The 12,591-nt window shown below is 31.5% G+C and overlaps 1 protein-coding gene across 2 annotated transcripts; it reads right to left on the bottom strand.

The window, feature by feature from the left end:
- Positions 1 to 4,538: 4,538 nt before the first annotated feature.
- On the bottom strand, positions 4,539 to 7,183 carry LOC108318736 (homeobox protein knotted-1-like 1). Of its 2 annotated transcripts, none has more exons than XM_052867415.1 (3): positions 6,758 to 7,183; positions 5,848 to 5,931; positions 4,539 to 4,853 (listed from the first exon to the last, which is right to left on the bottom strand). In XM_052867415.1, the coding sequence occupies exons 1-3, from the start codon at positions 6,935 to 6,937 to the stop codon at positions 4,665 to 4,667; spliced, it is 453 nt and encodes a 150-aa protein (XP_052723375.1). In that variant the 5' UTR covers positions 6,938 to 7,183; the 3' UTR covers positions 4,539 to 4,664. The 2 variants fall into 2 exon arrangements, with proteins under 2 accessions (XP_052723375.1, XP_017411738.1); XM_017556249.2 differs by having other exon boundaries at positions 5,848 to 5,955; positions 6,758 to 7,171.
- Between the last annotated feature and the right edge of the window lie 5,408 nt (positions 7,184 to 12,591).

Here is a 12,591-nt window from a genome sequence, read left to right as displayed (position 1 = left end):
AAAGAAAGAAAAAGGTAAGAAGAGTATGTTTTAACTTGATTATTTTTGCTTTTCGGCTTCTTGTTTGTCTTATATGTTTTCCTTTTTCTATTATTTTTTTTGTAGATGCTTGGTTTTCTTTTATAGTGTAAATAATAAATAAATTGTAAAATAGAAGAAGATTTTGAATTTTGTTTTGAACCATTTAAAAACAAAAAAAAAAGTTGAGATTTTTAATTTCAATTTTTTTTTCACTATAATTTAATAAGCTATAATTCTTTTTATGTTAACATTCAATTCAAGTATCATTTCACAAGCAAATAAATTCTAAATATTCTTTGTTATGAAACTTCTCCAAACATTAACCAATATCATTGCTAAATTTGTCAAGATAAGACTTAATACCTCTATTGACAAATTTACAACAGCTAAGCATAAGATTTACATTCAGGGTTTTTTCAGAATGTAAATAGTTTGAGTCAACAAAGCCGAAAGTATAAAAGCAAATAGTAAAAAAGGTTCCAAGAAAACTCTATCTTGTACACATATCTTTTTAAGAGACTTATTTGTGATTAGGTTCAAAATTCTTTGATTTGATTACTCTTAGAGAGAGAAATAATCATTAAAACATTACATATAGCATTAATTTCAATAGAAAAAAAAATTAATACATGCCCAATTAAAAGTATACAATGTTGTGAGAATTTCAAATTTAATTAAGTCTATATTTTATAGTTTAAGTTTATAAAATCAATTTTATACTCTTTACTCCATAATATCATCATTTTCACAGTACACGCACCTTTATTAAAAGGACTTGTTGTGATAAATTAAAGTTTTAATGTTACCAGAAGTCCTTCTTTTTGTCCAAAATCTTAAATAGATCTCTTCTCTTTTCGGCGTATCAATTGGGTCCTTTTTATTGTTAATTTGATTCAATTAGAGGTCTGCCGTCAAATTCAGCAAACGGCAGTTTAATAATTGGTAAGGTGGCATGCTCCCTTAAATGTGTATTGACATGTGGCATTAAAATTGATTTTTGTTTTAAAAAAAATTAAGAAGAGAGGTGATACTAGATGGAGTGAAGGGCAAAGGTGGAAAAATTAAAACTTTTTAGGGCTTCTGTGAGCAGGCAAGCTTGAAACTCACAGAAGCAGCAGCTGACTTCCATCTCTTGCAGACAGAAGTATGGCGGAAGAAGGAGGAAGTTGGTAGCCATGAAAGCACCCTCTCTAAGAGATCTTCATTAAGGTCATCCAGAGAAAAGTCATTCAAGTGAGTCTTCATTTTTTGGAGACTTTCTTTTCCAACTGTGTTCCATTGGCCAAAAATTTGGAGTAAACAACTGCAGAAACAACCAAAGTGTTAAGACGTTATCAAAAAATCAATCTTTTCACTTTAATAGCTTTTATCAATCATAAACACCAATTAATGTGAATTAAGACTTTCAACTTAAATGGGTAACAGCAAAAGTTGTTTATCTGCACCCAAAAAGATCAAAACTTTCCCTATCTTTCTCCAACCCCTGAATTTGCAAGGCTCATTCTTGAATTTTGATAAGTTGAAACCCATCCTGCACCTGCTCCACTCATAAAAAGAAAAAACCTCACAAGCTATACTTTAGAAATAAACATGAAACCAGAGACTTCAAAATCCAAAGAAATTTTCCTCTTTTCCCTTTCCGACTAACCCTATTAGCAGAAATCCACGTACAAGAAAAGAAAATGGTAGAAAGAATCACTCTAGACATTAGAAGAAAGAGTGAGTAAGCAGCAAAGAGCAGAAGAATAATAATGACAGAAGAACAAAAAATCAAGGGTTTTCTCCTTCTACCACCGCATATGTAATGGGCAATCGAACATACAACGCGATTTTTCCCCTTCACACGAACCGTACTAATAACAACCTTTCCCCCAATATTTTCCCCCAATTAAAGGTGACAACCCTAAAAATTTTTAATTTTTCCACCATATCCTCGTTGCCGGAATCCAACACAACCGACCCGGAGCTCCTCTTCAAGCTCTCGCTATGCGTCGCCATTGACGAGCTCTCCAAGCTCTCCAACTTCCCTTCCAAGCTCCGTGCCAATGCAGAACACGATGCGCATCTGCAGAAGGCGATCAACGTCTGCAGTTCCGTCATCGGTGACGCGCTAGACTGCCTCAACGACTCCATCTCCGCGCTCGGAACCGTCACCGAAAGGGTTGTTTCTTCGACGAGCGTCAACGACGTGGAGACGTAGCTTAGCGCGATGCTCACTAAAATTTTTTAATTTTTCCACCTTTGCCCTTCACTCCATCTGATATCACCTCTCTCCTTAATTTTTTTTTAAAACAAAAATCGATTTTAATGCCACATGTCATTACACATTTAAGTGAGCATGTCACGTTACCCATTATTAAACGGCCGTTTGCTGAATTTGACGGCAGACCTCTAATTGAATCAAATTAACAATAAAAAGGACCCAATTAATACGCTGAAAAAAGAAAAAATATCTATTTAAGATTTTGGACAAAAAGAAGAACTTCTGATAACATTAAACCTAAATTAAATTATGTTGAGTAGGTAATATTTCTATGATTAACACATGAGACATTAAATAATTTATTCTCAATATTTTAGTCCATTTTTTTTTACTTTAATCGCTTTTGAATTTTTGCATTGTCAACAGAGGCACAATATGGATTGGTCTAGATCACGTACATGATAATTCTAATTAGTATTTTTCTTTAAGTTTAATCAGTTATTTAGTCTCAATTTTGGTTAAATAGGTTTCTGTTTCTTTTTCAATTAATTTTTAATTTTTTTTAAAATTGATTTAATTAGGTTCTTTCTCTTGGTAACGTGTCAACGATATTAAAAATACGTTACATATTAGTTTATAGTCTTTAATTTTTATTTTTTACATTGTGTAATCTAACCTTCCATTTAACAGTGTAAAATTACTAAACAAAACATCATAGATATGATAATTATTAAGAAAAAAATTAGGATACAAATATTATATTACGGTTATACAAGTATGTACTACATATAAATAGTCATATAACTAAACTAATGAAATCAAAGTTTTCCAAAAAGAAGAATATTACACACAACAAAATCACCCTAAAACTATATAACTATATAGTTGCATCACCCTTATCTTACACTGGATCACCGTTATCTTACACTGGATTAATTGCTATATCATTATTTGCTCATATTATTAAAATAATCATTATAAATAAAGAGATAAAAAAATCGACACCACGTGAACCCATGGAGTTCTTCTCCAGGTCTTGGAGTCTTTCTGGCTCGGAAATCTCAAAGGCTCCCATACAATGTGCATTATTTCCAAGTATTCTCTCTCTTGGAACAAGCCTCTCCCTCCATCGACGAAAACCGATCAAAGATCGAGACTTTCCTATCCCTGCTTCACAAAACCCCAGAAATTACAGAACCCCTAAAGTACAAGAAGTCGGAAGAAAAATTAGGGTTCCCAGGAGAACGAACTTATGTTCTTCCACCAGTTCTTTATGTCTTTCTCTTTCTTGCGATCAAATCTTAATTTCATAATGACGATGAATGGAAGAGCACAACTAGTGAAATGCAACCAGGGCACGACTGTGGTTGATGATAGTTTTTTAAAATTTAAAATAATTAAATTACAGGTAACTGTCATTAAAAATTACACAGTAAGTAATCTTAGATACAAAGTTCGTTGAATTTAATATAAGATTAAAATTGACTCAATTTTAAAAAAAATAACGTAATTAAAATAAAAAAAAAATACAAAAATCTATTTGAGACGATTCTGTCTCAATAACATAAATCTCGTTAAACCTTTTTTTATTATAAGTTTTATGTAGTACATTTCCCACATACATATAGTTCCAATATTAGTTAATTTAATCTTAAATTCTTTAATAATTACAATAATATTTCTAATTAAATAATAAAACTACTAATATTTGAAATAGTGCTAATTAACACTTTTGGAGTTATAATAATTGGGAACTAGATAAACAAATGACAATATTACCAAGGTTATAATTTAGTATAGGTGTAATTATAACTGATTTGAAGAAATAATCTCTTGGTTCTTGTAAAAACTGTTTTTATTTTTAAAGAAGTTGTTATTTTTCAAAAAATAATAATAATAATTATCACCAGACATATCATTAGTAAATTAATTAGTTTTCTTTATAGCCCTAGTTATAAATTAATAAACTAAAATAATAAAAAAAAGGATAAAAAAAACTCAGCAATATTTTTCATGGTAATTTCTAACAATGAATAACTGTTGTTTAATTGATTTACACTTTGGTTAAGATACTCGTTAAAACAACATTATGGTCGTGTATACTAATGTTATGATCTGAATTGTTGCAATTTTTTTTAATAAAAATTCTTTACTAAAGTAAATGTCTCATCGGGTATAGACGAACCTTGATATCTCTAAACTAGATTCATATTTTTATGGAAAATCTAAAAAGAAATAAACCGACACTAGATTCTAATAAACCTCAATAATATCTATACATAATAATAACTGTTAGTTTATATATTTATGTGAGGTAGAGTTTAATTAAGCAGGGATATGATAATAATGGAAGGCTTAATTAATAAGGTAGCTATATATATAGGTGGGAAATATATAATAATATAAAAGTGTGATGCATGCATGAAAAAGTAAATTGTTGCTAATTTATTGAGAATTTGCAGTGACTAGAAGAAGCAGAAGGTGGTGCAGGCTCAGAAGAAGGTGCAGGCAAAGTTGGGTTAGTGATCTCTCTAAGTTGAGAATGCATGTTGTTTATGAAAGCCATGGACTTCTGTTGTGGTTCCACCATTGCTTCTTTAAGCTTCCCAAGTGCCAAGCAATATGCTTCCTGCATCCATCAACATTTTACACACTCAGAGTTGGTAATGAGCAATGCTTACCTAAAGTGTATATATATATTGTATCTAAAGTGTTTGAAGAATGATAAAAGTTTGGAGAAGTATATGTAGGTTGAAGTGTGGGGTCTAATATGTCTCCTAAAAATGAGCAATTCAAAGAGATGGTGTGCAGTCCATTCAAAGGAGTATAACAAAGTGATACTACTTGTGTCATAAAGTTTTTTCACAAACTCATCCCAGAACTTTTCTCACTATTATTTAATGCAACCATTGCATTCCACATTTATGATATGTTGGATTATCAACACTCTTCGGATACTGCTACCTTCACCTACCATTTTCTCTATTCAAAGTTTTACCATTAGACCTAACACCTTCAAAAAGTTTAATCATTACTTTCATCTTGTGTAAAAATTACTGGTTTTAATCTTATATTCATCCATTTTTCATCATTTCTTTCTATTAACTAATACTGTAAAGGTAAGTACATATAAAATCTAAGCCCGAAACATAGACAGGTGTGGAGAATTCAAGGAAAATAAAATCTTTACGACAAGTTTTGATGAGAAAAATATAAGTGGTGGTTATGACAATTATACGGTGAGTAATAACCATACTCTAATGAGCTTTGCGGCCTAAAGTAAATGTGAAAAGATAGCATCTGAACACTAGCTAGCACAAACACAGAGAGAGATAGGAAAAAGTGTCACAGTCATGGAATTGGAACAAAAAACTATGAGCATTTCTGAGAGTAGTATCTTTCAAGCAGGAAGCACATGCTTTAGGCAACCATGAAGTGTCCATCAAAATTAACATAATTCAGTTCCCACATGATGTGTTAGGTTATATATTTGACTGACTTTTCGTACGGTACTTCATCATCATATCCCATAAAAGCATTCATTCATACATACATACATTGATGTTTGTGTAAACCAAGCCAAACAGGTGAGGAAGTGAGAGAGTGTGTTGTGTTAGTCTTACCATGAAGAGATCGAGCTCAGATTGGCTGAACATGCCCAAGTTTTGCTTCTCTGTTGCTTGCATCTGATCTATCTTCAGCTCTCTCTGCAGGTTGGAAATGTCACCGACCTGAACAAAAGTTCTAAAACCATTATCTTTAAAGGTTCGTGCTTAAATTAAAAGAACGAAGATCCTTTGATCTTCCTGATATCTTTTGTACACAATGTGCAGCAACAAGTTAATCGGTCCACTGTTTATCAATCGGTAAAGCGGTTGATGATAAGAAAAACTTCACTTTCAAGAAAGGTCAGTATTCGTTTCAAATGATGCGGACAAGCTTTTGGTTTTCTATGTGAACTACTTCACCCACCAACACACACAAAAAGACATGCATAACCAACGACTCACACATAATCTACCCACTTATCACCGATAAATGTTTAAATCTGCTGGGTTTGGATTTGGGGAGTAAACTTACTTTTTCCACTTTTTATCGGACCTTTAAATCATTCATATAATCACAACTTTTAAGATACAATTTAATTATAAAATTAACCAGTTTGGCCAAACCGGAGTTGAACTTCAGCCTGCAGATATATATATACGAATCTGCTCCATTCACTATGTTATATTGGAAGAAAAGAACTCGATCCGAAAGATAATCCTTGGTCATTTATCATGATCCAAGAAGGGATGAAAGAGTCCTTCGAAAGGGCAAGAGAAAACAGTTCCCTCTTAAACACTGACTCACATTCGAATGGAAAAAAAAAAGCATATCGTTTGGAATCACATCTTACAGTTTGATACAATTACTTTTCTGAGAAATCAAGCATGATATATGGCATACAGTGATGAAACACAAAGTGGAGGTTGAAAACAGTAAACAGAATTAGTAAGAAGGAAGGAGTTGAAAGGAAAAGAGAGAAGGAACCTTCAAACAGTCGAGGTGAGCTTCAACCAGCAGTCCATAGAGAGGGTGGCTGGAGATTCTTCTCTTGAGGATCTCATTGTTTTCTTCTTCTTCTTCTTCTTCCTCGTCATCGTCTTCTTGTTGTAGTTGGTGTTGGTGTTCGTAGGTCTCAATAGTAGTGTTAGGCCTCTCAGATTCCATGTCTATTTTTGAGCAGGAGAAGTGAACCTTTGATATGCCAGATATTGAAGTGCTACAGCTAGCTGATAATAATGTGTACTACTTGTACAATTATTATAATTATTATTATATAAAGCATAAAAATGATAATATATAGAGAGAGAGAAGTGAAAAATGAAATGGTAGTACTGTCTATATATGGTGGTGGATGAAGATAATGAGGTAAGTGAGATTGAGATGCTCCCACTTTTGGAAGTAAGGGAAGGAAAAGAAAGAGGGAATTGCATGCATACGTGGTGAAGAGAAAAGGAAAGAGAGAGAGAGAAGAAGAAGAGAAAGAGTGTGTGAGTGAGGCCTTTTTGCTTCCTTCTGTTAGCATTGTCTTTTTGCAGTGATGAAAGCAACGGTTCAAAGTTTTATCGATCAATGGGGTGGCTTTGTTTTGTTGGTACAGTGATGGAGTTTTGTGTCTTTTTCTTTTTCCACTTTTTTACTAAGTCAGTCATATTCATTCTCTCCACAACCGAAACAGCCAAAACCGAAACTGTTCACTTTCGTTTCTTCTTCCTATCACTTTGCTTCTCATTCCTCTTTCTGTTACTGTTCTGTGGTCCTTACTACTAAAGGACATTTGTTTACTATATTTTTGGAAAAGTGACAATTTTCTGCCCAAAACCATTATATATTCCATGTGCTTCCCCTACCTTCAATTTCTCCCTCCTTTCAACATCCTAACATACCATTTTATTCATGTTTCCTTCCCTACCAGACAACACTCATATAGCCAAAATAAACACACAATATATTCAATTTTAAAACAACATTTCTAGAAAACGTTTTGAAAATCCTATGTCGCTTTATTTTGTTCATTTATTTTTAATAACAACATCAATGTAATTTTAACAACCAGTGATTTTGTGACTTAGAATATACTGTGCCTCACCTGAATTGATAATAGCGTTTGATTATGCTACCAGATCAGCTAGCAGACAAAATCAATAACTTAATTAAGGTTTGATCTTGTTGGTCTGACTTTTCGGAAAAGCATGGCAATTGATTATGCCACGAAATCATTTTTGGATACAATTATGTTCACACAAGCTGATCCTGAGATCTATGTTTCTACTTTTCATCCATTGCACCCAAACTTTAGGAACAAACATTATAAATATTCCACTCTTTCAAGTTTCATTATTTTAAATACTGCTAATTTAATAGTAATGTCATTTTTCTTAATTTGTTAAAACTCCGCTAGCAAACAAGGCAGAAAGAGTGCATATCTTTAGATCTTTTGTTTTTTTTGCCGAAAATATAATATGATTCAATATTAAATCCTCTTGTACTATCAAAGTTAAAGCTTCATTGAATCTTGTATACTGTGATTTTAGTCTTCATAGTTTCAATGAATTAAATTTTTTATATTATTAGTATAAAAAAGGTTTTTAACTCGTTTCCTAGACTTTGGTTTCAACAAAATCGAAGCATAAAAAGATGTAGTAGCAATTTTTCAATTTTCATAAATATATAGATCTTTTTGACCTGAGTTAAATTAAAACCGAACCCTAAAAGGGTGCTAGATATCCACACTTTTTCAATTTAATGTCTGAGCGTCTATGATACCGATTATTTACATAGTCGCTGTCATAGGGTCATGTGAAATTGACAATTTCAAACTTTTCAACTGATAGAGCTCTGTGCAAGGCCTATGACTTTGGTTGTTTTGAAAATCAGTGTCATAGACTCTTTATGCTTCGATTATACTGTGAATCGAGACATAAAGTTTGAAACAATTTTCAAAATTGTCACTGAAAATATTTTTTTTTGGGAGGCAATAGAGCCCTTATTACTTCGATTAATAAAATAATCGAGGTAATATGTGTTCCCAAGGTTAAATTTTTTGAAATAACAAAGTGTCTTCCACCTCTCTTCTTCATTTTCTCTACGTTGTCGGTCTTTATGTCTCCGCTCTCCAACACCATTATCGCGCTTCCAAAGCACCTTTAAAGTCGTCTTGCATTTTAGCGACCATCCTCACTTGTTCAAAGCTGTTCGTGATCGTGATTCTCCACAATTCGTTTCTCCGTGGTTTGTGGTGAGGTTTGCTTAATTCGTCACTTTTTTTTTGCGTTTTCTAGTTTGTTTTAGTTCCTGAAATTAATGTTAGTTATGCAAAACTGGTCTCAACGTCTTCCATTCTCTTTACACGAAATCTTCTTTTCTACTTTAACCTTTATTTGATGAAGCTTTCAACAACAACAACCTACACAGGTAATTTTTCTTTCATTTTACACAAATGCATGTTGATTAATTATTTTAGTATGATTTACTTTAACTACATAAATAAAACTAAAAGTATATTCAAAGAAACTATAAATGACCTGAAAATTTGTTTAAAGAACCAAAAATTCATGAAAAGCCTCCAGAAAAAATTTAGATCATAATTCAAAGTATAAATATGTGAAATATTTTTGCAAAGTTTGAAAAAAAACAAATTAAATTGACAAAAAATAAAAAAATGACATTTCGTTTAAAATCTAGAAAGAATACTCGACTATGTTAGTTGCCATAGCCTTCAAAGTTTTTTTCTACCCCAAATTGATATATAATAATTTAGTTTCACATTGTTTAATAATGTGAGATGTTGTTTTCTATTTAGCTATATAAACAACCTGTATAAAGTTTGAAAAATATATCAAAATAAATATATTTTCTAGAATATACAATATGCATACATACATTTATGCACCGATATTAAATTCTTGTGTTGTTTATGAATATGGTTCCTATTACAAATATTTTGCAAATTAGAATTACTAGATGTTGGGAAGAGCCTACAACAAAGGTTATTTAGACGAGGACACTTCTTCCCACAACTCCATGGTTTTTTCCTCCACCTCCATATATTTGAAATTTTTTTATCATTTTTTTTAATTTTAAGTTTCGGAATCTTTAATTCAGAAATATTTTGAAATTTACAATCCACACATGTTTCAAATTATACAATGTTAAACTTAAAATAAATAATGTTTTGGATTGTAAAATCTAAAATATAATTTTGTAATTCAAATTATATACTTCAAATGCATATTTTATTTTCTCATTTTAGATTATACAGTTAAAAATGAAAAATATAAAAATATATTTTAAATTGTATAATCTAAAATATAAAATAAAAATATATTTCAAATTGTCAAATCTGTAATGTGTATTTAATAAGAAAATATCTGAAGTGTAAGGAAGGAGGTTTTTGATGAAGGAAGAGGGATAAAGAACTGTTCGACAGTGGAGGAAGAGGGGTCGAGGTTAGAGTTGCTGTTGGAAAGGTGAATAGCATTGGAAGAAAAAGATAATGAGACATAGCATAATTATTTTTGACTTGATGGAAAGAAACTATGGAAGTGTAGTAAGAAGCGGCCCAGCTCTGAAGCCCACCTTTAAATGGGTTGGCCCAATCTCAAATGTGATGATTAGGGATGAAAGTTGCTCCCTACACCATCACGGACTACTCCATGCACCTCTTCATTCCTCTTTTGCCTTTCGGTAATATTTAATTATTGGAATTAATTTTCACCAACTTCATTAATGAAATATTAATGGTCTCCCTATATGAATGCACCCCCACACCCCTTCACTTTCACACGGAAATTAGGTCTCGTTTTCTTCTTTCCCTCTAGCTGTTTCATTGTGTTGTGAGTGTGGTGGTGTTGTGCGCGTGGTGTGCTTGGTAGGAGGTTGCAAAGCTTAGTGGTGGTGCAAGGAACTGATCCGGTGGTGGCAGAGCTCGGTCTTGGTGGTGGTGCTTGAAGGTGTGGTGGTACTGATGTCAGCAACAGAGGAGGTTCGTCTCAAGTGCGAAAAGAATATGGTAACCCTTCAACGAATGTGAAAATCCATCGACGGATATCAACATCCGTTGAAGGGAAAACAGATGTTGATATCCGTTGGGCCTTCAACGGATGTCAACATCTGTTAACGAATATCGACATTTGTTGAAGGCCCAATGGATCTCCCATATCCGTTGAGGCCTTCGCGTTTCGTTTTCTTCTTCGTGTCACATAATAACGCAAACATAACACATAAGAGCAAAATAGCCAAGATCACAGAGCACGACCACCACAAACCAGCACAAACCCTGCACCACCAAGGCACCATTCAACGTACCAAAAATGAAGAAGAAATAACGAACAAAGTTAAAAAGAATTATGAAACAAGAATGAGAGGAAGGGAGAGTGGGGGTGGGGCTGCAGATAGATAACGAAAAGGGAGAGAAACAAAGAAAGGGAGAGTAGGGGGTGGGGTTACAAAGAAAGAGAAAAAGAAAGGGAGAGTGTGGGGTGGGGTTGCAGAGAAAAAGAGAAAAAAAGTAAAAGTATTCTTGCGACTGAGTGAAAGTGAAAATGATAAGTAGGGAGGAGATTAGGATTTTAACATCAAAAGTTAAAAAGGTAAATAGTAAATATAAGAAAAGATAATTTTGGAATAAAAATATATTGAAGAGGTGCAAGGAACATTTAGGATGGTGGAGAGATCAACTCTCATTAGGATAGCACATTCCAAAAGAGAATTGTTATTAGGGGCAAATTTTAGGAATTTGACAACAAAAAGAGAAAATGATATATATATATATATATATATATATATATATATATATATATATATATATATATATATATATATATATATATATATATATGTCAAATTTAGAAAATAACTATTTATTTATATTCACAACCCATTATAGGATATTTTTATTGAAGTGTTTGAACAAAGTATCCAGTACTATGAAAAAATGAGTTGAAATTAAAGCTATTTAAAGAAAAAATTGAAATTACTTCATTCAACAATTACTATTTATCAATAAAAAAATATTTCTTGGTCAAAAGGGAACAACGATACACAAAGATAACAAAAGAGAGAAAAGGCCAAGACAAAGATCAAATATAAACTATTTGAAATTTTTTAAATTTATTCTATTAAGCAAAATTAAGTATAAATTGTTTTAGCATAATATAATAGGGCGAGATTCACATTTTTACATTTTTCAAAATGGGAAACTTTATGTTTGAATTAATTTTTTATCTGAGGTAAAAATTTAATTATAATTTTCTTTAAAAATAATTACTCATCTTGAAAAATAGTTTATGTGAAAATATAAACTAGGTAGAGAGTTGCTCCCTCCACTACCACCAACCGCTCCGTGTACCACTCCATATCTAATTTGTCCTTGCTATAAAATGGATGTCAACATCCGTTTCACCTTCAACGGATGTTGTTATCCGTGAACAGATGTTGACATCCATTTACATATTTTATATTTTAGTTTATTGTTTTTATTTAAAAAAAAAAATATTTAACGGATGTAGCCACATCCGTTTCATAGATTTTCAAAAAATATTTTATTTATTATTTAAATAATAATATATAAATTAAAATAATAATTATTTTATTAAATAAAATAAAATTAATTTATAAATAATTAAGTAATTAATTAAAAAAATTAAATAATATTTATATATTAATTTAAAATATAAAAAAATTAAAAAACTAAAAACTAAAAAAACACTAATTTAACGGATGTGGCACATCTGTTTAGTAGATTTATAACAAAATTTTTAATTATTATTTAAATAATAATACATAAATTAAAATTAATAATAATTATTTTATTAAATAAA

The sequence above is a fragment of the Vigna angularis genome, chromosome 8 (genome assembly GCF_016808095.1).
Source record: "Vigna angularis cultivar LongXiaoDou No.4 chromosome 8, ASM1680809v1, whole genome shotgun sequence".
Classification (NCBI taxonomy): domain Eukaryota; kingdom Viridiplantae; phylum Streptophyta; class Magnoliopsida; order Fabales; family Fabaceae; genus Vigna; species Vigna angularis.
This window is presented reverse-complemented; position numbering and strand designations above follow the sequence as displayed.